Source organism: Mus caroli, unplaced genomic scaffold (assembly GCF_978045245.1).
Source record: "Mus caroli unplaced genomic scaffold, Mus_caroli_1 scaffold_17, whole genome shotgun sequence".
Classification (NCBI taxonomy): Eukaryota; Metazoa; Chordata; class Mammalia; order Rodentia; family Muridae; genus Mus; species Mus caroli.
Window position 1 is genome coordinate 9,024,675 of NW_028227272.1, and position 24,653 is coordinate 9,049,327.

A 24,653-nucleotide genomic window follows, 5' to 3' on the forward strand; every position below is an offset into this window, starting at 1 on the left:
TGGAGAGATGGCTCTCTGCTTAAAAGTACTAGCTGCTCTTCCAGAGGACCCTGATTTGATTACCAGCACCAACATGGTGCCACATAACCATCTGTAACTCCATTTCCAGGGGATGACCTCCACAAGCACCAGGAATGACTGAACACCCATTTATGTAAAATAAACATGTGGATCTTTATAATGTGAAGCCCCAGCTGAGGACTACTGGTTTAGACTATGCCATAAGCTTGACACTCAGGAGAACTGCATCCCTTCTCAACTGCTTGCTCTTAACACCCTCTCCCAAATCCTGCTCCTGTTTTCCATATTCTTGCTCACTCTAGACATGGGAAATTTGTTTCCTTCTTGCTATGTCCTGTGAGTTCTATTTTCTTGTCCTTATCTTGAGGAGAAGTTTTTAAGCTTGCTTTTCCACCATGTCATCTGCCACTTCTCTAAGTTTATCTTCTGATCAACTGATAAAAATCAGACAGATATGAACTCAAATCCTGGCTCTGCCACAGCTTCTGCCTGACTCTGTGCAGTTACCTAACCCTCAGTTGTCCCCAGTTTTCCATTTTATAAAATGGGCATACAGAGGTCTTTCAAGTGAAAAAAGCAAAGTCCCACCATTCATGTCATCCTTCTTTTCCAGAGTCCCACTGTCTTGTGAGCAGCCCAGCTGACTCATCTTGTGGTTCTATCTTATCTCAGTCTCAGCTTGGGTCCCCTTGAGAGGTCCACGTCATTATCTTTAAATATTCTCCTTATGGAGAACTCTTCTCTTTCACAAAAAAGAATTGACTACCAGGAGTCTTTGTCATGTAACAACTTCCCTTGGATGGAATTCCACTGGATTTATTGGTGGAGGTCTTTCTGCCCTTCTGGCTATTTACAAGACTTATTCATTTATTCTTACATAGTTTTGGTTCCAGGAAATGTCGTTCAGGTAGAGGATGCCACAGATACACTGTCTTTTCTGATCAATTTTTCATCTTCTTGTCTTCCAGCCCCTCAGTAGAGATGAGATAATAGATACTCTTTGCAGATTTCACTATGAAATACCCTAACCCCAGAACCAAGGTACGGACACTGGGACGTAGCTCTGATGTTTGTGGTATCTAAGGTTTATGCTGATAAAAATATTCATAAAACAAGTGTATTGGGACCTCACACTGGGACAGAAACAGGCTAAGTAATTAGTGTTTGTACCAGAAATCTGAGAGCTCCTGTTCTCCAATTCCTTTGGCCTTCAGGATAGAATAATTAGAACTAAGTGTATAGTACCAAGGTCACATGTTTAATAAAGACACAGGCTTTTCTACATCTTCAGCCTGGTAAACTTTCCTTTTCTATTACCTTTGTCTCCTAATCTATTTATTTTCCTCCCCGACCCCTAGAAAACGTAAGGTCTTATTTCTGTAGCTATCAAATTTCTTGATTTCACACTGTATTCTTGCATAACATGTGTATCTCAAGCATCCCGTATTACAAGGAAGGGAGGGGTACTGCTACCCAGGAGAGCAGGTAAGACTCACTGCTCACACAGCTGTGGCAACCTGAAAACACTCTTCTGACCCCACCTCCCTTTCTGAATGCTGCGGCTCAGAGACAAATAACATCTGATGTTATATGTGATTCTTGTTTTGGCATTAAGAGTAATCAGCTCAGATGTGTTTTATTTCTTTGAGAACTGGTCATATTATCCCATGCAGCTCATTTCTTTAACTTAGAGCTCTCCCCCACCAGATCCTCAGTAGCTCTGCGTGTAAATAATAGATGAATGTTCCAACACAGCTCCTTGATCCTTCCCAGGATTTCTTCAGGGTTGCTGTAGACAAGAAATGTCTGCAGAGCATTTGGAATGAAATTTGCAATATGAAAATGGGTTTGGCATTTCTTATGTAACCATTTCTTCTGCAACCAGGAACTTCTGGAATATTTGTTGCTTGAATGAATAAGCTTACCTCTGACAAGAATCAAAGACGAGCTGGATTTTAAGGAATCATCTTTGTATCTTGTAGCAGGTGGAAGAATCTCTCTTGAGATTTTGCCCCAATCTAGTAAGTGGCTAACAGGGTCCTCTTTTTCTGGCTGCATTGATAGCTGTAGAGTTCTTGGGCTTTAACTGGCAGGTGGGTGAGCTGGTTCTTCTCTTAGTGGAGGAGTTTGTAGCTGAGGAATTGCCTGACCCAGTGACTCCCCAGGACTCTAACATCAGCCTGCATCAGTGAACTCAAATCCTATAATAAATGTTCTTTCAAGGGTTCTTTATTAAGGTGTAATGCAAACTGGTGTGAACAGGAAATGCATTTCATTAGAGGATCATTACCACCCAGGAGCAAGGCTGTTTAAAAGTGGTTTGCCATGGAAAGCTCTGCAGCCTCCGAGGGCCAGACTCCCTGTGTAAAATCTCTCAATCCAGTGGATACGAGAAGCCTAGCCAGCCTCTACTGCTAACTGCCAACTTCAAAACACTCCCTAGGAAATAAATCTACTTTTAAGGCTTTACTATCTAAGACATCAGGTGCTTCTCAGAAGCTCCAGCCTAGTCTGAGCTCTGCCTGCCCTTAGCTGCATGCCACTGAGCAGCCATCAAAATGCCTAGACTTCTACGTTATCTGACAAACGAAGAAACAGAGTGGACGATCCCCTAATACCATTCCAATTTTAAATTGTCATAGGAAATCATCCCACCTCATCTAGTTATCATAACAACTGTAGGGCTTTAAACACCCTGTTCATTCACTGCCAGTGCTATGTAAGGCCAGATTTGAATGAAGGGTTATAAGCCCTTTTATTCCTGATTTTGATCCTCAACCCTGCCTTCCTTTGTCTCTCATTCTACTTTTGCTGCTTCATTGAAACCACTCCATTCATGCTTAGAGAACTTTCTTCTTAAGGACTTTAGAGTCTTGGCACATGCCACCTGGGCATGCCAGGCAAGCGATTGTAGAATGATGTCTGTTCCCAGGAGACTTACGGCTCAGCTATTGGCAAAAGACTAGCACACAAGAGGGAAATGTCAGGAGCTGAGCCACACAGGACTCTGTGGGGGAAAGTATGCTGAGGTGAGATATCATTCATTCATTCATTCATTCATTCGTTTGTTTGTTCTCCCAGTACTAAGTTTGTTGTCCCTTGACTATAGGAGACATTGAGGCAAGGACCTGGCCAGCTCTATCCGCATTGTCTCTCCAGTACCCAGCACTGTATGGGGCATTTTGAACCACCTGTGCCCTTTGTAAAGGCAGTGAATTGACATGTGATAGACATCATGTCAAGGCAGAACTTGGGGTGACTAGCAAGAATGAAGAAGAATGTACATGAAACTAAACTTGGTCAGGACTGAGTAGTATGTCCCGAGTCAAACTTTACTGAGTCCATTCAGACCCCAGGCTTCACTGGGCCTCGAGTTCTCCTGTACAGCAGGATCACAACCACATACAGTGAATGTTTAGATGGAGGCAGTGATCCAGCCTGGTGAAAAGTTCTCCACATGTAGTAAGCACTTCAGCCCATTACAGTCCCCTTCCAGAAGAACTCTCTACCAGTCATAACTTTCTTCTCGACTCCCAGACACACCAGGATGTGAAGTCCCAGTTGACAGAGAGAGCAGAATCTGTATTCTTGACATCCGTTTCTTACTTCATGGGCCTGGTTAAAAACAAATGAGTAAGGAAACAAAAAACACATTACTTTTCTGTGACCCCCCTAAGAATCAGCAGAGCCAGCCCAAGCCACTTATCCAGATGTGGGCCACTTACCCATCCACCAAAGAGCCTGCACCACACACCTGACCGTTTTCACTGAGACTGTAATATGGGTTTAAACAGTTTGGAGATATTCCCAATGGAGGTGGATGCTGAGAGATGTTCCCTATAGGTTGACATCGTTACTATTACCCTTCCATGACCCATGTGCTGGGTGCTGGCAAGTGCAGGGTGAGGACAGATGTGTCTCTTCATAGGACAATTTGAGCAAGGCAGAAGTGTCCTTAAAGATCACCCGGTGCTTCAGAGAGGGAGGGCTCCTATGTCTTTGTCAGGGGAAACTCCATCTTATTATGTAATCCCCAATGCACATGACACACAGGAAGTCACCTGCTGTCAGCATTTATCTACCATCTGTCCTGATCCAGTAGTCATAGGTTTCCAAAGTTGAACTCCTAGACTCTGTAAGTGTCTGCAGGAGTCCACAGGCCCTTTATTTGGTTCAGTTTAGTCTTGGGCACCCAGTCTAAGAAAGAAGGAATTCACCAGCATGACCATGCAATGCTGCATACCTTCATCTTAACCAAATAATTAGTTCTATGTTAAGAAAAATATTTCCCTTTTGCCACTTGACAGGTGATCTTTTCTCGGAATATGTTACATCTTCTAATAAAAATGTAAAATATCAAAAACAGCTCAGGAATCCCTCCTCATCCTCTCTGTGGCTACATTGTGCCAAAGACCAAGGAAAAACATGAGGCCCCCAGCCGTGAACTGATTTCAGCCAGTTTATTTATTTTTTTAAAAGCTGGCTATTAGCTGAGGCTAATACCACTGACCTCCACAGCAGCACGTGTCCTTGGGAGGCACTGGACCTACTGTACTGTATCTATAATACTGTAGATTGATGGAGAAGCCAAGGCATAGCATGGTTAACTGAGTTCACATTCAAGATTGCTTGACTTGGAAATCCTGTTGTTTGCACGAAATGGTACTTTTTCTGAGCTACTTCTAACAATCCAAGTATACCACTAGGTAAAAGAAGAGCTGTTGAGGACCATTCCCTACACTCCCTCCTGGGGGCCCATTGCCAACTTTGCTTCCTCCTTCTGTGAGGTCTATTCTTTACTCCTCACTTCTGTCTCTGAGGCAAGGTTCAACAAGACATCAGTTGTTTTTCCTCTGAAGGTAAAAGCTTTCCCATGATGCTGAGTATAACTGAGGTATAATATATTTGAAATATACTATGAGATACATTTTCAAGAACACACAGCTCCTGATTTTACAATTCCCAGTAAAGGTAGTAAATAGGTCAAGATACTTGACCTTTCCTTGTTCCCCTTTCCATCCTACAGCTCTTGTTCTGTCTAAAAAGGTCCATCCCCTTTAAATGAGCATTTTTTTCATCCCCAAATAGTCAGCCCCCTCATGTCAGCTCATGCCAAGTATAGTGAGGACTTTAGTACTCTCTTGGTAGCTCACTTATCTTATTAATGGTCAATTGCTTCATAGAAGAGACTTTGTTACTGCCCTGTCAGGCCCACCCTACTTGGAAGCTAGGACAAAGGTGTCAAAGACTGGATCCTGCCTGTAAGGCAAACTGAGAAATTTCATTCAGGGGAGGATGACTCTTCTGGAGACTGTGACTTGGGGATTGGTCTGCTGTTGTCCATGGGCAAAGGAAGATCTGGGGTCCTATGACTCTCTAGAGATGACTCCAAGTGAGAGGGGAGAACATGGCCAAGCACTACAGGCAGGACCTGCTGAGCTCTAAATTCCTGTCCTGTCACACCAAGCACCTCTCTGTTTGAGTGATAAGGGTGTAGAACTCAGATCCCCAGGGGGCACATGGTAATTTCAAAGTCCCTTGGCATGCCTGGGAAGCCAACCGGAAATGTTTAAATGGCCAGATCTGTGCTCTATAATCATTGTGGTCACAGGCTGTTCTCCAAATCTCCTCTCAGTTGGCAGCCTGTTAGGTCTCTGGAAATCGTGCAGAAAGAGTTCCAACCCAGTCTGCCCAAGTGGGTTCCTAGGAAAGAACAGAAGAGCTAGGAGCACTCACTGATTGGTCAGGCCTCCAGCCAATGGGATAAAGTCTTCATAGGCAGAGGTTGTTCTTTAAACTTTAAACTCAGTCTTAGAGAACACCAGTAACGAAGGAGTGGGGTGCACTCTGAGCTCTTCTCATATTTGTTTATTTAATGAGAAATTACTTGAGACTGTTAATAATATGAGACTACTCCCCCAAGGGGCTACTGGATACATCTGGAAGGCAATTAGATTTGGACTACCTTTTTTTATAACTCAAATTCCAGCCACATAGCTGTTCTGTAGAGCAATGTATTATCATTCAGGATTCTCAGCTAACAAGTATGGTCACTGTAGCTTTTGGGGGTGGGATTTTCCTACTTAGGAAAGAGTGGCTTTGGAGAAGGGCGAATTCACTCACTTTCAGCAATATCTTTTACAGTTAGGCACTGTGGTAAGGCAAGTTGTACCCAATGGAGCTTTTAAAACTACGGGCAGGTGAGCATGCTCCAATCTCGGATTACAATGATGTAACCTCTTTCAGAAGAATGTCTATAGCAAACGGGAAGCAAATTCCATCTCTAGACATCTTGTGTACATAGTTGTAAAACCAGCCTTCTGTAAACCAAAATGTCTTATCTTTTGCAGTGAATTGAAACTTATATCCAGACTTCAGTTTGATGATCCTTGCTCTACTGCTATAGCCTTGGCATGATTAGGGTACTTCTCTTGATATCCTGTTAGGTCTTGTCAAAACAGGTGCATACTTAGTGGGAGGCCACACTGGCTCCTTTTCTTGTTCCCTGGGTCCCCTGAGGCCAGATTACTTGGAGGCTGCAGCTGAAGCAACAAGAACAACCTGGGTATGAGGGTACCACAAACATGGGTTTCCTGGCAACCAGATCAGCATCTCTCAATTGTTATTTTTTAGGAAATTCTGATGGTGACTGGGCAGTGGCAACGCTTAAGTCACCAAAAGGTACCGTATTCCTTTTTCTGGCTCTTTTGTCCAGGTGTTGTCAAACTCAACATTATATAACAAAGGGACAGAGTCCCAATGTTTGTATGTGATCCAGTCATATGTGTGTCTACTCTGACCGGTACCTATAAGTCTGTGCACTCTCCAGCGCTAAGGTGTGTTTTGTAGTGTGTGTGTGTGCACATGTGCATGCACTTGGGCGCAGTGTCCATGCTTAGGGCTGTTTCTGGCCAATGTGTTGCTCCTTTGCTCGTCTCCCATTATTAGTTGCTTTAAGGAAATGCCTCTATTAGAAATGTCCCAGGAAAAGCAAATTCCCCAAAGAGAACTACATAAGCAGAGTAGCCAAAACAAATCACAGGACAGATTAATTCTGGAAGAGTCACTAGTGGTGCACGGGATATGTTTGGTTCTTATAAGCACAGCCATGTTGTTGACAGTATGTCCGAGGAATTAGACTTCAGGGAACAGAACTTTTTTTAACTTTCTTAGCAGAGTGATCAGTGGGACTAAGAAAAATTTTGAGTTGAGTATTTGAATGAACTAATTGGGTGACTAGGTCAAGTTATTAAATTTAATTAATGTATTAATTCCCTACTATGTGCCAGAGTAAGTCCTTCACACTTACTGAGTTGCATAATTCTCCAAACACTGCTGAAGATTGTCATACCCATTCAGAACTAGGTCATGGATGTCCGAGTGAGGAAGAGTCACATTCACCTAAAGAAATTCAGTCACTAAAGGTAGAAGTGTAATTTGAGAGTATGTCCCTCTGATTCTATGGAGAACTTGTTTCCCAGAGGGTGGAGGATGGGAAAAGCTGTTTTTAGAACCAACCATGGGCATTGCTCTCCTTGTTCTTCATTCCTTCTACATGGCTGGATCCCCAGAATAGGAATGGAGCAGCTGACTCAAGGAGATGGAGGTAGAGCTCTTTAAAGACCCTAAACAGAACAAGAGTAGGAGATGAACAATACAAATTCTAGACAAGGACTTGAATATCACTTTTGCCTTCTTCAAAGATCATTGTGACTTTTTTCAACAGGAACTAGACTACAGAAAGTTGGACTGGAGCTGGGGACAACAACTAGGATGTTCTTGAAGGCAGATGGTCTTCAACTGGATAAAGGGAAGAGATCAGAGTGGAGGGATATTGGGGAAGCTGCAGGAGTTATGAGCAAGTAGCTATGATGGGAATAAGGACCACCAGGCAGATGTTTGGTTTTGTTTTTATCATGAGAGGCATGTGAACACTCACTTGTTCAGGAGCTCCTGATTGACTTGGCCTTGGATAGAGCTCCAGGAGTTGAATTGATGATAAATGCTGGGCTGCTGCTCTGCTGCTCCGGATATTTCCCCACACTGCCAGAGGGGCATCTTGCTGGAGGACTAATATCCTTGAATAAGTACACTGAGCATCTTCCCAAGGCTTCAGAAAGAGATGAAGAAGAAATCAGACAAAGGCTCCAGAGCTCAAAACCAATTTGGGTTGGAAGGTGTGGACACAATAGTCCCATACTGGGAAATGGGATCGTGTTTAATAAGAATCCCCTGACTACCAGGTTGTTGACTTGAGAGAGACAGATTTTTGGGCCTTGCATTAGATAATAATTGTCCACATGTCAAATCCCATTTTTAGAAATGCAAACAATTTGGAACATGACATATCTAACTAATTTGAGAGACATACCCAACTCCCTTTGAAAACAAAGCTATTAGGGTTCTGTGACAGCCCTGGAGAAGCAGTCTGCATCCTGGCCCTTGTCAACCTCCTGTGGTGAGATGGCCAATATTTCAGGCCATGTCAAAAGGAAAGGCTGGAAAGCTGCTTCTGCTTAAACTAGAGCCCCTCCCCAATCTGTTCTGCTAAGTGCACCTTTATTTATTTTGTCTCTTATGGTGAGGAGGAAAAGAAGGTCAAGTCCAAGTTCCTTTGAGGTCATGGGTCTTTCTCAAATGTCATCCATTCAGCTTATAGAGGAAACATGAAATAAGGCTGGAGGTTTACACTGTCACATCACCTTCTAATAAGGAAGAAGCAAGCTGAGGGTGTTGAGCTTAGACTCAGACATACCTGAGTCCCAGTTCTGCCCCTGACTTGCTATTCTTGGTGCCTTCAGCCAGACATTCAACTCCTTAGTCTGTATTTTCTTCCATCCGGGTACTAACCAGACCTGACCCTGCTTAGTTTTTGAAATGAGATTCATCAGGTACATTCAAGTAGCATGGTTATAAACTCTAAACCCTGACTTTCTGACCTGCAAAATGGAGATAATCATACCAGATACTTCCTAGATGGCTGCAGAAGTGGAATAATGCTTTAAACACATGTCATAGCCCCAGCAAATAGAAAGTGGTAAGTGTCTGCAGGTGATTACTGGCATTATTTTGCTATTATTATCATCAAGTGAGAAAAAAAAACCTGAGGCCCTGGAGAATTTTATTTTGTGCCAATGAAAAGCTGTTAAACTTTAACTCATTATTTCCTAAACACCTTTGACATGAGATTTTTTTTTATTTTAAGGCAGAGCAGTTGACATCTTAACAGCCAGTTGTTTGGAAGCTGTTGGGAGCCCACCTTTAGAACAAGGGAGAATATGGTGAAGAGGGTAGGAGGTGGATCCTGCCCAGAGAGCTTGGGTAAGAAAGTGTAACCGTGGTGACAAAGTCCTATAGACATGTGATGACAAAATCCCTACGGATGTGCACCTTCACTTGTAGACCTAGACCTTCTGTACAGGATTTAGCAGTATGATACATAGCAACAGACCAAACCTCAACACATGGACATCACCCAAAGTAGTCACTGATGTTGCACCACTCACGCCGAACCCTGGGAATTCCAGCTGCATTTGTAAAAAGACCACAAAAGGAAGATACTGCTTCGATCTCACAATCAAGTTTGAAGCCAGCTTTTGGAAAACGGTTCTCTACAGTGAATGTGGCTCTTCCAGGGCTGCACGAGCACCTGATTTGAAGGAAGCTGCTGTTGCTCACTTGTTCTGACTGCTTAGTTGTTTGCCTTTGTGTTCTTACTCAAGCCACCCAAGTGCTCTGAACTCCTGTTTCTTCCATTGCTAAACTGGAGGCAATCAGAGTAGCCATTGTGCATGGGATTGGTGGGAGTAAATGTATGAGGCCAGGTGAGTAGGAGTCTTAGCACAGGGCTTGGTGTAAAATAGGTTCAGAGAACACAGAGAAAAGCCCAGTGCTCCAGAGGCACTCAGATCTTCAGAGAGAATTCTTAGTAACAGTAAAGGAGCTTTTCAGAAGGTAGTACACAAGTAAGAACACTGGGACACCATCCCTATACCTCTTGAGATAACGTGGGGTTGCTGAAGAAAACTTCATCTCAGCAGGATGGAGGCTGAGACCCAGAGTCTCATTCAGAATCACTGGAGTTGTCAGTTGCAAATGTAAGTAGTGGGTCCACTCACACCTAAGGACCTGGGCCTATAAGTATGTGTGCTGGGGGAGGTCCCAGCACATTCTTCCTTTAATATACTTACCTTCTGAATATTCTTCTGCATGCTAGAGTTTATCCCACTTTGCCTAATACCAAACCCTAAATGCAAACACAAACATATAACAGGCATCCTAGAGCACCAATTTTCATAGGCCATCATTCTTCCCATGATGCACCTCCCCTCATAATTCAACAACTTTTACTACATATTCTCAGAGATGCAACTATTACTACAGTCAATTTTAGATCATTTTCATTAGCTGAAGAAAACAAAATAGCCCCCTTAGCTGTGCCTCTCCTAGGCAACCAACACATGCGTTTTTGATGTTTGCTAAAAAGTATATTACTGTGGCAGTTAAAGCTACAACACAGTTGGAAGAACATTGGTTAGGGGACATTCTTACATATCATTTCCTACATTGCAACTTAGGGGACACAAAAGAGTGACTTGACAACCAAGATGCCCAGCATCTCTGGGTCTTAATTCCTTTTACCACCACACACAGAAAGAACAACGGTCCCATGTCTGTCTTATTTCTTTAAGATGCTTTAAATGTGATTATTAAGTTGAAAGACTAAGAATTATCTAGCCCATAGTAGGTACTAAAAAAAAAATACTAGTCATTTCTGTCTCCTAAGACAATAGCTATACAATGTGTACTGCACACATATGATCTCAGCACTCTGGAGGCTGAGGGAGAAGGATAATGAGTGTTGGGCTAGCCTGAGCTACACAGTGAGGCACTCTCTTAATGAAAACATAGAAACGAATAAGGAAGGAATAGACAAAAGAAGGAAGGGAACAAATGTCTATTGGGGTGAATTGTTCTTCCAAGGGTGCTATAGGGGGCAGAGGACAAAAGCACACCTTTGATTTGGTTACCTCCTCATTTGACAAACACACAGCCTACAGTCCATGCTGGTGGCACTCCCACCCAGAGGCAGCCTTAAGACATTACTTTGCGAAATTCTGGCATTTGCAATTTCCTGATTCTGGTTATTGGTTTGGTGGCAAGCAGTAGGATACAGAACAGAATGAGGAATGCAGGTGATGAAAGCTGATTTTTTTTTTAAAATAAAAATCAAATCCCACCCTATCCTCCATTCAGCTACTTTGAAAGCACAGGGCAGCTGTGGAGTTCTGATGAACCTGCCTGAGAACCTACCGGCCATGAAATGAGTCTGTGCAGAGAGCTCTCTGGTCTTCAGAAAACACCATCACATCAAGATTACAATACAGTTTTGCAGTTAAAAAGTGTGTCGCTCTCAGCATAAGGCAGCCAGACCCATAAATTGCAGAGCCTTCTTGCATGATGCTCACAACATGGAGTAGACACTCAATATAATTGTTGTTGAAAGCAGCAAATTTCAGGGCAAGCCTTTCCTGTTCTTAAAATGAATGTGAAACAGAAACAGGACTAAGAAGGAGAAAAGCAAGGACCACCTCTCCTGGAAACCAAGGACTCCTCTTGGAAGTGAGGAAAGACTGGCTGTTTCTTCTACCTATTATCTCTCACCATGTCAGCAAGTAACAGAGAGCTCAGACCTTACAGCAGGATTCACTGGGCTCTGAGACTGCTTAGAGGAGGAACTGGTGGTTTATAGGAGGTGGGAGGCTCTTCTGATATAAGTTGAGTTTACTCACAAACAGGGGTGGCTAGACATTGGCTGTAGGCCTTTTTTTTTTTTTTTTTTCCTGGAATGAGCAGGCTGAGACTTGTTCCAGTCATGAATGCCCTGGGAAGCAACCAAAGCCAGCAAGCACCTTTCCAACCTTCATCTTTGTCCTGTCTGTGAATGTTGTTAGTCACGGGGATGAACTCATAGCCCAGAGGTAGAAAAGAAAATAAGAACTGCCCCCTCCGCCCTCACCCTAGGGGAGTTTCAAAATCACACGGAGAATGGAGAAAAGTCACTCCAATCTCACCATTATGGACTTTAGATCATCCTGGGAAGATAAGAAGTGGCAGGCAGTGAGTTCAGGGTGTAGGATCAAATACCCTTCCTCTTTAGTCGCTGCAGTTAACTTACACCTGTACATTTCAGCAGTATGGAGGTAGACCAGAAGGCAAACTGTGCCATGGTGTTTCTGAGAACTATGTCTATGTAGCAGCAATTCCAGACACAGGGGAAGGCAGTGAACAGGTACAGTTAGTTCACTCTGGGCTGGATTGTGTCAGAGGCTTTTTGGTTAGCTCTGGCTAGAGCAGAGCCCCAAACACCTTTGTTTAGCAACCTTGCTGAAAATGGAGACTGCTCAGCCAGACAGCCTCAGGGAAGAGACAAAGGGGCCACCCTTTCAGAAGACCATCAGCCACAATAAAGAAGCTCATGGTACAGTCTGGAGAGCTTTGATGAAAAGCCCAAGCCAGGCAATTCCAGGGTCTTCTTTAGCAAAGGCAGAGAGACCTCCTGCCAGGGGCCTTCAGAGTTAAGACAGAAAAAGACCAGTCTCCAGAATGGCATTTTCTGCTTTTGTTTTTGTTCTTTTCCTGTCTTAGAGAGGCTTGCTGCAGGAAAGATATGGTGTTCCATGATGAAAAACAAGATACCTTAAGAGTCATTAGGGCCTGACTTAAATTCAATCCCCTCTCCTTTCGAGGCCTGGAACCAAGTAAATGGGACTAATTTGCCATAAAGAAACAGTCTTCTTATCTCCTCTGTGGCCCTGCTTAGCAGCCCTCAGACAGATCAGCTCTTCTCAGTCTTTCTTATTCCTGCCTGCTGAGACAGCCTTGGGGAACCTGGAGAGCTTTACGGCATGCATTTCAAAGGCTAGAGAATGCAGTGAAAAACCTGAACTGTCTGCCTTTTACTTTTTCATTTAGCTTGTGAAGGGGGAAGAAAAGAAAGGCAGAGACCCAGAAGTCATTTCTATAGAAGTTAAAGTAAATATTGCCTAACATTATGGAAAAGCTCTACAAATACAGTGGCCTTGGTGAAAGATGTGTATTTCTCTGCCATATCGTTGTCCCAGGTGGGTGGGGCAGCTTTTGGCTCTAGCGCTCATCAGGGACCCAGCTCCACTTTCAGCTCTGACCTCCTGCTGTGTTACCATGATTTTTGCATAGTCAGAGCTGGTTGGTCCCTAGAGCAAAGTTACTCAGCTTTCCCTCACTGTGACAAAACACCTAAGGGAACAACTTAAGGGGAAGAAAAGGTTTATTTTCATGTTGTATGTTCAGGGCATCTTGGCTCTGTTGCTTTGAACCTGTGCAAAGGCTGACTGTCTGGGGGGGGGGGGGGATGCGGTGGAGCAACATTGCTTGTATCCTGGTGGGTGGGAGGGTCCTAATTCTACTCTTTAAAGTTTCCACCATCTCTCAGCGGTGCCATCAGCTGGTTAGAATTTTTCTATGAGAAAATACCCGGATTCCTGATTTCAGTCCATCATGGCAGGGAGAGAGGGGCAAAGCTAAGCAGTTCACATTATGGCAGCCAGGAAGGAGGGAGGGATGCAACTCCTATTTCATTTCAGTGTCCCTGAACTGCTGCAGTTCTGCTTTGGCTTACAGGAGCTTCATGTGGGATTGAGAAACTACAGTTTGACTCTTCCTTGCCTTGGAAAGTGGCTGCTGATAATGGAACAGAGGCCACGGAGGAGAACTGCTTACTTGCTTGCTCCTCACTGCTTGCTCAGCCTACTTTTTATACAGCCCAGGACCACTTGCTGAAGTTGGTATCATACACAGTGGCCTGGGCTCTCTCATATTAACCATTATTAAGACAGTCCCTACAGACTTCCCTACAGGCCATCTGATGGAGGCCATTTCTCAATTGAGGTTTCTCTTCCTACATAATTCTAGCTTGTGTCAAGCTAACAAAAAGAATTCAACTAGGACACTGGGTAAATAAGAGGAAGGAAGGCAAAAAGGTGTGTGAAGGAGGTCCACACACAGTAAAGGCATAAAGGCAAGCTGTCACTCAGTACCACTGATCTGGGCAGTGAGGAGGTAGACTATGTCAACACTGGGCAATCTACTAGATCTAATCTGCTTAATTCCTCCTGTCTCCATTTAACCCTATTCTACCTTCCCTGAAACGTGCCTGCTAACGAATGCCCAAGCCTCTGCAGACTTTCAGGCAGACACATGAACCTTACCTCACTGGTCTGAGGCGTAAATGCTTAAATGAAGCTCTAGTACTCCAATCTCTGGAAAGAAGAAGCTCCTTAGTCTCTTGTGTTATGGACTGGATGCTCAGGTCATGAAATAGCCTGCCCATCTCTAATGTATTAGAGAATAACACCAGCCTGGCTTTCCATCAAGTTTCCTTTCTTCATCAAATAAAACATATTACACCCCCAGCTGTGCACAAGGCACTGGGCTCCGTGTTTGAGAAATAACAATGAAGACAGATACTGGTCCACCTTATTTTCTAGCCAAAGGGAAAAGAAAATACTAAGAAAGATAATTTCATATAGCAATATGAATGATGGTGTATTGGGGGGCATTAGGGAAAATATTTCTCTTGGGTCATCGGGAGAGCTGTTAGGAGGAAGTAGGCTTTGGTTAGAGGGGCAAAAGATGAAGAGTGTCAAAGGCCAAGCTAGTAGTTTAGTGATACACTTCTGTGTTCAAGTATAGAAAAGAATCCATGTATCCTGGGTAGAATGGTGCCCTTAGATCATGTGTACTAAGCTCAGGCTGTAAGTACATATACAAATAAGAATGTTATAAATGTTACCAGATTAAAATAAGAACCCAGTGGATTAATGTGAGGATCTAATATATGATCTGAGGCTATACAAGAAGAGATACACCTGAAAACACACACACACACACACAGAGAGGGCGGAGGGAGAGGGAGAGGGAGAGGGAGAGGGAGAGGGAGAGGGAGAGGGAGAGGGAGAGGGAGAGGGAGAGGGAGAGGGAGAGGGAGAGGGAGAGGGAGAGGGAGAGAGAGAGAGAGAGAGAGAGAGAGAGAGAGAGAGAGAGAGAGAGAGAGATGTATGGTCAGAAGCTATGAGTCAATGGATGCCAGTAACCAATTGGCCAGCAACCAACAGAAAGGCGAAAGGGCAAAGCTTTGAGAGGAAGCATGGTTCTGACACCATGGTAACCACAAATTTCCTCTCTGTTGTCTAAAGTCAGTCAGCTTGCAGTGCCCTGTTGTAGCAGCCTTGGGAGAAGATACATCCTGCGATGGGTCTCCATCAGTATGGCATAGAGGAGTGTGCACAAAGATCAAGAGTCCAGTCATGCACACTTGGGGGGCTTCTGCAAAGAACGCAGACTCTGCGTTGTAGCAGAGAGTTTGGGCTACACTGCTTCGTGCTCCCAATGGATACATGAATGAAAGACACAAATACACATTACCTTATTTTTAAAATGCCTTGTCTACCTCAAAGGCTGGGCACTCCTAAACCTTCCACTGCTGCCCTAGGCCCAATCAGGGAAGTGGCCAGTGGCCACTTACCCAAAATCTCACATGGCTGGTTGGCTTTATCTCCTGCTGCTCCTGCATCCCATCCTTCTACCCTGAGTCATGGAAGTTCATTCCTGTTCCTCTCTGAATCATCACCTGCACAATTCTAAGGGTCCCACCCCATGTCCAGCCATCTTTATTGGCATCTTTATTGATCGACCAAAAATCAATTGGAGACAAGGACCTTTAGTTTGGACATACAGATTCCCGATTGGATCAAAGCATTAGAACCAATCTCCAAGCCTGTGTTTACATGTGATGTGATTAGTCATTCTATTTTATCGTGACACTGAACCAAAGGCAGAGCTAGACAAGGCATGGTGAAATCTGTTTGTGGAGCACTGTTTCCCAGGTGAAACTCACTACTGGAGAGGCTCATGAATATCACCAGGTGAAAGCAAGTTGTAAGAAGCCCTCCTGGGGATTCCTTTGGCTTATGGACAGGAGGTAGGTGAGGGGCCACCTGCTGAGCCCTCAGCTGTGCAGCTTGTCTTGGGAGCTGGTTAGTGTGGTGACACTGTTTCCACGGATGCCCAGGTCTATCCCACCTTGCACCTGTGCAAGTGTCCTCTGCTAATTAAGACAGAGACAGATGGAGAAAGGGACCATTTTATTTTATTGCCCTGTCTTCAAGGTAATTAGGCTCATTGGAAGAAAAGCACCTTTTTCTTTGTCCCTTCCTTCTTTTTCAGGTAAAGAGAAAATTAAAACCAGAGAGTTCTAGTGTTGCTGAGTGGCCACAACATCTGTTTTCTTGGTTGGCTTCTCAGCCATCTGCCCATGAGGTAGTGGGGCTGATTAGGTTAATGCATTTGCTAATGGAGCTTGGGAGACTGCTCAGGAGCTTGGGAGACTGCTCAGTGAATCTGCTATTTCCTTCACTAGGTGCTTTGTGATATATTAAAACAGGGACCACACTGCATGTAGTGGCCAGGTAAGCAGTCCCCATCTCTCTCCAGAAAGAAGAAACCAGAAATACTGTGTGTATATGTGTGGATGTGGGGGTGTGGGGCATTCATGAAAACTGCACTACCAGGTGACGGTGGCTAAAATCATTGTAAAAACATCCTCTTGGGTGTCTGGACTATCCCTGGGTACTAAAGCTATGTTTGTACTTCAGTTCTCTAAAACACCCCAGAGTCCCATGGAGGAATTTGGTTAGACACATCAGGAGGCACGGATGAGACAATTTTGCCTATGGGGCATTGGATGACAGTGGTGTAATTTTGCTTTCCTCTCTGTGCTACCTGGATGTTTCAATTTCCCAAAACAACCATACTCCTTCCCACCACAGGGTTTTATGAAATATTTCTGTATATCAATTATCTAGTGCTACACTACAGATGGTTCGAACACTTGGTTGCTCAGCATTGCCATCATTTATTGGGGTCCTGCTTCTGAACCTCCTTCAGGTTTTATGGTATGCTCTAGGTAGCACTTACCCAAGCAGACTATCGATGTTTTGCCCAGGATGATCGTCTCACTCGCTATCTGGTCACTGGATGACTGTGGGCTGTGTGGAGTGTGAATAGAGGGCCTGCGGGTTTCTTATCCCCCGAGGTCAAGAAGCTGGGCTTCCCGTGGAATGGGGTTCTGGAGCAGCTTCTGGGAGCAGCTGCCACTATCTAGTCAAAGCAAGCAACAAAGCAGACCCAATTTAAGGTGCACAGAAGTCGACTTTGCCTCCTGATGGCAGGAGCTTCCGAGGACCATGTGACGATTCCCTCATCTGGCCACTCATCACCTTTGTATTCCAGCTTAAAGAACATTTTTTCCATGGAAACCTGCCCTGACACTATTAATTTCCTATATATTCTCTCACAGAGTAATTGGGCACTTAAACAACATGGCGGGAAGAGCAAAGCAAAGGACACATGCCTACTTTAATGGATGCCTACTTCATGACCACTATGCTGCTAGTACACAAGTACTCAATAAATGTATATCGATGGCAATTCTATGCTACTTCAGTAAGGCAAAAATTAGGTCATAGATATGTATTGATCAGTGCTATAGGGATTATCGTTCTGTAGCAGCTGTATCTCATGTGCTTTATTCTTCATAGTAAATTTGACTCTTTTTAATATTATCTTCATTTCATCCTAAGGAAACAGGTATGTGGTGTTAAGTGGCATTTCCATAGTCTATCTGATTTCAGAGTCCATACACTTTTTGAGCTTCACTTCCCAAGGTGCTTCCAATACCAGGTACAACAAGAGATTAATTCGTGTTGGGAATGGAGGAAACTGTGAGAACCCACCCATATTTCCTGACAACCCAAGAGTCAAATGCTTCCATGCTTGTTTCTTGTTAGAAGTTTCTGAAAAGGCACTGCCTCTTCATAATTAGTTTTCTCTGCTTGTCAAAATGGGAGCCTTTGAACCGTGTTCTGAGCTGACCTTGGGCTTACTCTAAGGTCTGAGAAGTTGGAGTATGAAATGATCCTGCTAGGTCATGACCAGGTACATCATGAGGGTAAGTGAGATTTTTCAGTAAGAGATGTCTGAGAGATAAGTGGAAAAGGCATTTCTCCATCATCCTCTTAACCAGATGTGCTCCTCTGCGCTGGACAGCTGAAGCATGGGAACAGTGACAAGAACCTCTGAGAAGGGGTCCTGCCACTGAGAGCTCCCAGGAGGGAGAAGCCTCTCAGGTGGGAGGTACTTAAGGATGCTATTGTGAGTTGGGAAGCCATTGCCTTCAATTTTCTATAAACACTATGTGTGTCACTGTGATAAGAGGGCACGGATGCTCCTGCGGTTCTCAAACCCTGCTAATTGATTGATTGCCTGGACTTAAAGACAAATGGCGTCTAGGCTTGCCTTTCAGGGATTCTGATTAAACATGTTTAGAGATGGTTTGGGTATTTGACTACTTGGCTCCTCAATCCAAAGTAGCTGTTTTTATTACCAGGATTTTGCTACTAGCTGTGGGTAACCTTAGTTGGGTCCTTTCATGTGCTTGAATTTGATGGTTCCCTAATTTGCACAGCAGAAGCCTTGTACAGAAGTCATAATCCCCATCCTTCCTACATCTGTAGAGGAAAAATCACATGATAAAAGAACCAGAACTGTAGTTACTGAACTTTTGTGATCTCACACACCTGTAATACAGTTGGCAGTATGGTAAAGGAACAAGTACTTCTGACTACTAGTGAGATGTCATTTCAAAACTATATTGTTAAGAAATAAATCTAAAATAATACACAATCTTAGGAATAAAAATGACAAGATAAAATAAGAGAAAATGAAAAAAGGGAAATCATCAAATTATCAGATAAATAAAGATCTGAAGAAAGAAAAATAAATAAGGCCCACCTCGAGGTGAAGATAGATAATTAATGGCTCCTGGGAAAGGGAGAATTGGTTTTCTCAGGACAGCCCCCTCCCCCACCCAAGGTTATCCATTCAGTTCAAAGTGGTCAGTCCCAGTGCAACACTAAGAGAACTTGTCAGATTGGGTTTATGTGTGTGTATACCAATAATAACTGAAGGAGCGATTTGCCGGGGTAGAAGAGGATAGGGGGGAGTTGGAGAGAGAGAGGGAAGAGTGGACATGTAAATACAGTACTCATTTAAGACATTCTCAAAAAATAAATGAAAAAGAGAAAATGAAGGAAGGGAGAAAGGAAGGGATCATTTAATGAAAGTGAGGGTGTGGTCAAACAGTGGAAACTGCTTCAGATCTTGATGCCCAGCAAAATCAAGAGCTTTAACAATGCTATGCTCTTCATAAAAATCATTCTACCCTGGGTTGTCCAGATCAGGGACCACCCAACAGCTTCTCAAAGGGTTGAGCAGGAGATCCTTTAGTTCTTCAGCTAGGGTTTGTCTACAACAGTAACTCAATTATATGGCAGTCGTGGGCAATAGGTAAAAGGATGGCATAGCTTTGTTTTCAACAAAGCATTGTTTATAACAACAGGAGGCCACAGTTTGCTAATTCTGGTGCAGATTAAGAAAATGTGTTTTAGAATTAATCTTAATTCAAAAGATTTGAGTAAAAACATTGTCATTTCAGCTCTATTTATAAAAGCAGAACATTAGCATAGCCTAACTTTTCCTAAATAAGGGGTCAGTAAATTTTGCAGGTTGATAAAATATTTTGCAGTTGAGCTGCTGTTGTTGGTTACTTAGGGCAAGTCAGGAGAAGCTTCGTATTCCATTGCAGGAGGAGCTAAAGAGGTTTCGATAATAATGGTGGCTCAGATAGGAGCACCGAGTATTCACTACACATCAGCTCACTTAGCTTTCCGCACACCTCCATGAAATAGATTTGGTTTTTGTTTTGAGTACTTTCCTTACGCAGAAGTGAAGTGGGTGGTGGAGGAACTTAAGCAAGGCAGCCAAAGTTACACAGGTAGCCGGCGGCTGAACTAGTATTTGAGCATGATACTACCGAAAGCCTAAAATGAAAATAGAAGCAATCATTTAAACTAGTAAAAATCCAGGAGAGGGGAAGGGAAATGGCTCAGTTGGTGAAGTGTTCTACAGACAAGCATAGGAACCTGAGTGTGCGCCCTAGAAACATAACCCCACTACCCCATACTTCAGTGCTGGGGAAACAGAGATAGGAGAATCTCTGAGGTTCCATGGCTGGCAGGCTGGCAGGCTGGCAGGCTGGCAGAATCTATGAGTTCTGGTGAAAGTGAGAGATCCTGCCTCAAAAAAAAAAAAAAAAAAAAAAAAGACAGAGTAATTGAGAAAGACATCTGAAGCAGATATCTGCCTTCATGTGTTTCCTCTAACACATAAACACAAAAGCTGGGAGAGGCTAAATGAGGATCCATCCATCAGCTGATACTTCTGGCCTTGAGTGGTAGAGGGCTTTTTCTAGAGAGGATTATTATTTTAGTAATGAAGAAACAACATTTGAATGTTAGAAAATCCAAGGTTAGCGGCAAGTGGTGTGGAGCTTTGGTGGGAGAAGTGTTCAGCTGGGGGTGGTCTAGGCATGTTTAATTGGGGTTACCTTTAAATTTCTTGTTCTTGTTCTGCTCTGAACTGTGAGGAGGCCATGGTGCCACGTTTGCCTCTGTCTTGTTCCAGGTGGATTGTGTCGTGTCTGGATTGTCAACCATTTTTTTTTTTTTTTTTTTTTGCAGTATTCTCAAGTTGGCTTGCCTAACTCCCTAACTCTCTCTTCTCTCTCCCCTGTTTCTGCTCTCTTCTCCATCAACACATTCCACTGAGCAGCTGACAAGGTCAATGATGACTTCTACGCCAAAAGAAGGCACCTGGCAGAGCTGGCTGCCAAGGGAAATCTCCCGTTGCACCCTGTAAGAGTGGAAGATGAGCCTCGCGCCTTCAGCCCAGAGCACGGGTCTGCACAGCAGAATGGACAGAAGTCTCGCACCAACAAGATGCCCCCGCATCCCCTGGCCTACAACTCTACTGCCAACTTTAAGACCTGGGACCCCAGTGACCAGTCTCTCCGGCGGCAGGCTTATGGCAACAAGGGCAAGCTTGGCATAGCTGAGTCAGGCTCTTGTGACCCCTTGGGGACTCGCACCCAGCACTTCCCACCCACACAGCCATATTTCATCACTAACAGCAAAACAGAAGTGACTGTCTGAGCTTTTACTTCAGGGAGCACCCTGGAGACCACACTCAACTGAGAGAGGCAAAAAATATCATCCCACTTACACCTTCCTGGTCCTGTACACCTCCACCCCCAACCCCTCAGCAGACACACACACTCCGGGCGTTCTACAGGAACCAACCACAGACCTACTCATAAGGAGTCATGCTTTTCCTGGGTCATGCCTACTATGCTCCCGCAGGCAGCTGAGCGAGACCGAAGCATGGACATTCAGCAATATAGAGGGGAAACTTTCAGCTTCAGGCCCAAATTGTGGGGGCTCGTTTCCTTTTCCCCCAACAGAAAACTGAAATCCATTTTAACAGATATATAAGTAGCACAATTTAGACAAACTGCCCATGGAGCGCATTGGGTCCCCCTGTTCTGTCTTTCCTGGTAGAAGAAAAAGGGTGGGCACACGAAGAGGAGTGTGCCAGAGTGCTTGGGAAGGAATTTGCTCATGTCACAAGCATTTCCTTGTCCCAAGAAGTGATGCAAACACAGAATAGTGAAAAGTGTGAGGTAGTAATGGACCCTGAGCGTCACACTGATGGAACATTGCATACCATTGAAGCTGAAAGCAAAAAAACTCACAAAGTAAGTCTTCTCTAAGCCCTTGGTCAATGATAGGAAAGGGAAGAACATTCTAAAGAACTCCCTGAAAAACCATGATGTTGGCAGTGATGGGCTTTTATGATGGCCAAGGGGTCCAGAGAATAATAAAGAAGAACTTCTAAAGTGACGCATTAAATGAACACACAAAATATTAATTTTGCCCGGGACTTAGAGAACCTGCAGTTGGAGAGTTAACAGCAGGTGAGATAGGCACGGAGGAGCCTTCACTTCCCGGGTCATCTCCAAGAACTGGAACAAAGACAAAAACCATCTTCTATGAACTGTCTGTCCCCACCACTCTTTCCCTTTCAGCGTGCTGCTGCCACTGCTGCCAAACTTCAACTGCTTTGGAGTGAAAAATGTCATAAGTGTGGGTGGTGCCTTCAGTGTGTCGCTGTTGTTCAAGTGATGGTCTCGTTTCCCAAGTGCATCCTCTGTTCCTTTAACCTTCCTGCCTCCTGTTTTTCTGCAGTAGTGATGTTTTGTCTTTCCTTTGTAGGTGAGCCCAGACAATTAACACCCTTTGAAGGAGCTGCTACAATGTCAGAGGTACCTAAGAATACCCCAATTCCCACCCTCCCACCAGATTACCTCCAGGGGCACCTTCATGCCATCCTTTCTTACCTGGACTCTCCCAAAGTTGCTTTAACGATTGGTTCCTTCAGCCACAGCCATTGGATCCCAACAAGGAAGGTCCCCCCTGAAAGTCTTTTGTTTAGTGGAAGGGCAGACAGGTGCATGGAGAGGCAAGAGAGTTTTGTTTAGAAAGAAAAGTCTGCAACTATCCCCTGGAACTCTGAGCTAATTTACAGGAATCTTCTAAAACCTCACAGCTTCTTTGGTATAAAAATCTAGTGAAATAGAATTGGAGCATCCCATGTGATGTTCTGCTGCTGGGTTCTCTGGCATCCCAGCATCAGCATAGCAGATAGTTTCCGTGTTCCAAGCAAGTAGAAAGAACCTGGCAATATCTTTGATCTTTCTAGGGCTGTCTGAAGCATGGGGAATCTGACTTAAGTAAAGCCTTTTCAGTTTTTAAAAAACAGTACTCTGTTCTTATTTACAAAAGAAATTATGCAAAGTTCAAACTTTATAAGATTCTCAAAAAGAAGAGGTGCAGAGGCCAACACAGAGGTCAGAGGTCAGAGTAAATGTTGAGAGCCCTGCACTCTCCATAGGGGAGTATGAGCTACTGGCTTGCACATCTCTCTTTGACATGAGTTAGTTATGTCCTCGCCACACATCAGCATCCGGGGAATTATCATCACAGTATTGGTATCTGAATGCATTTGATTTTAAGCCATGTTATTTTAAAAGGGAAGCATCTTGTATTTATCACATATAGAACACTAGCATCCATTGCCATGAACAGACAATAAACATTATGGGAAACATATTGGCCTCAAAGACAAAACTCTAGTGGAGGTCTGGCCTGCTCTCTTGTTTCTCAAAAAGACCTTAGTCTAGTTAAAGATACTGGTATACAATAGAGAGTTTGTCCTTGGAATAATCCAGTGAAGGGGAAAGCAGATGAAAAAAAAAAACCTCCCTTTTTTAAGTTGGTGTTAGATCGTGCCCTCTATCCATATGCTACCTCCATGACATACAATTTGCATGCACTAGTGGCATACAGCCCTACTTCAAGAAGTACTTACCTGAGAAGTTCTTTTCAGGTCAAGTTCTGCAATCTTTTCCTTCCTTCTAGCTCAATTTCCCCTCTCCCCTCCCTTCACTTCCCCTTCATCTAACTCTAACCTAAAAGTCTTTCTTGATCCTTAGTCTATTTCTTACTCATCCTTCTTTTTGAAGATGGCTTCATCCAAGTAGACATGGCTCCTTGGTCTGCAATTGTAATTTTGACTTCCAAGACACAGTCTGGCCACTAGCATGTAGCATACACTTCCCAAGTAATGCGGTCATAGACAGCTCGCACAGTGCTTGCCTCGTTGCTTCCTGTTTGACTTTGGGAGATGAACTGTGGAGTGACAATCAGTAGAGAATATCTGTTTATTCTTTGCCTTCCTCTTGGGAAGGTAGATAAACCTTACAATATTGAAAGAGAACATGACCTATACAATAATTGAAGAGAAAGAGTAAGATTATAAAACTGTTTTCTTCTCCTTCTATGTGATCCCCAATTTCTAACTCTATGGGACCAGATCCTGGCTTCCCTCACCTTCCTGGAGTCTCAGCCTCCATCCGCCTTGGGCTCTGCCTGGAATTCCCATCTAACCTCCCCCAGATTTTTTTTTTGTGTGTGTGTAAATGGAGCATATTTTATGTGCAAATATTTTAGTAACCGTATGTTCTGCAAGTAAACCTGTGTTAACACTTGTCACACTGCAGAGTTTATGATACAATAACACTTCCTACAATGAAGAAAAAAAACATTTGTTTGTTTTCTAAGAATGTTTATTTGTAAACATATGTATTCACTATATTAATATGAATTTCTTACCTGGCAATAAACTGATTATATGTGATGCTCAGGGTGTCTTCTCATGCTTCTGGGGGCCCTGAGGCTGGTGTGAGCTTCCTGTGGGAACGTAATGTAGCTGCTCAGCACTGTTCTTCCAGGCTCACAGAACCAATCCTCTCAGGGAACGGAAGCTCCTAGTTGTCGGCAACTTATACAAGATTTCCAGACCTATCGTTCAGTCTTTTTGGTAAGTATGCACATGTCAGAATTAACTGGGTCCTTATATTTCTGGGTCTCTTTATCATCACTACGTCCATATCAATAAGAACCTGGCTGAACCTCAGACAGTTACTTCTGCTAATAACCAGGTGGCCGTGGGCATGACTACTGACAAGATGGGAGAAGGCTCTTTCCCTCTTTATATAACTGTATTTCCTAGCTGGC

The 24,653-nt window shown here is 43.8% G+C and overlaps 1 protein-coding gene across 2 annotated transcripts in view; it reads left to right on the forward strand.

The window, feature by feature from the left end:
• Window positions 1-24,247, forward strand: part of Shisa9 (shisa family member 9) — a 300,023-nt gene extending 275,776 nt beyond the window's left edge. Inside the window, exons 4-5 of one of the 2 annotated variants that reach the window (XM_021185450.2) lie at window positions 6,655-6,702; window positions 20,791-24,247. In XM_021185450.2, the coding sequence (XP_021041109.1) occupies window positions 6,655-6,702; window positions 20,791-21,170 (428 nt within the window). In that variant the 3' untranslated portion in view covers window positions 21,171-24,247. The remainder of the gene's footprint in view (window positions 1-6,654; window positions 6,703-20,790) is intronic. The other variant, XM_021185451.2, reaches the window with a different exon arrangement.
• The last annotated feature ends 406 nt before the right edge of the window (window positions 24,248-24,653 follow it).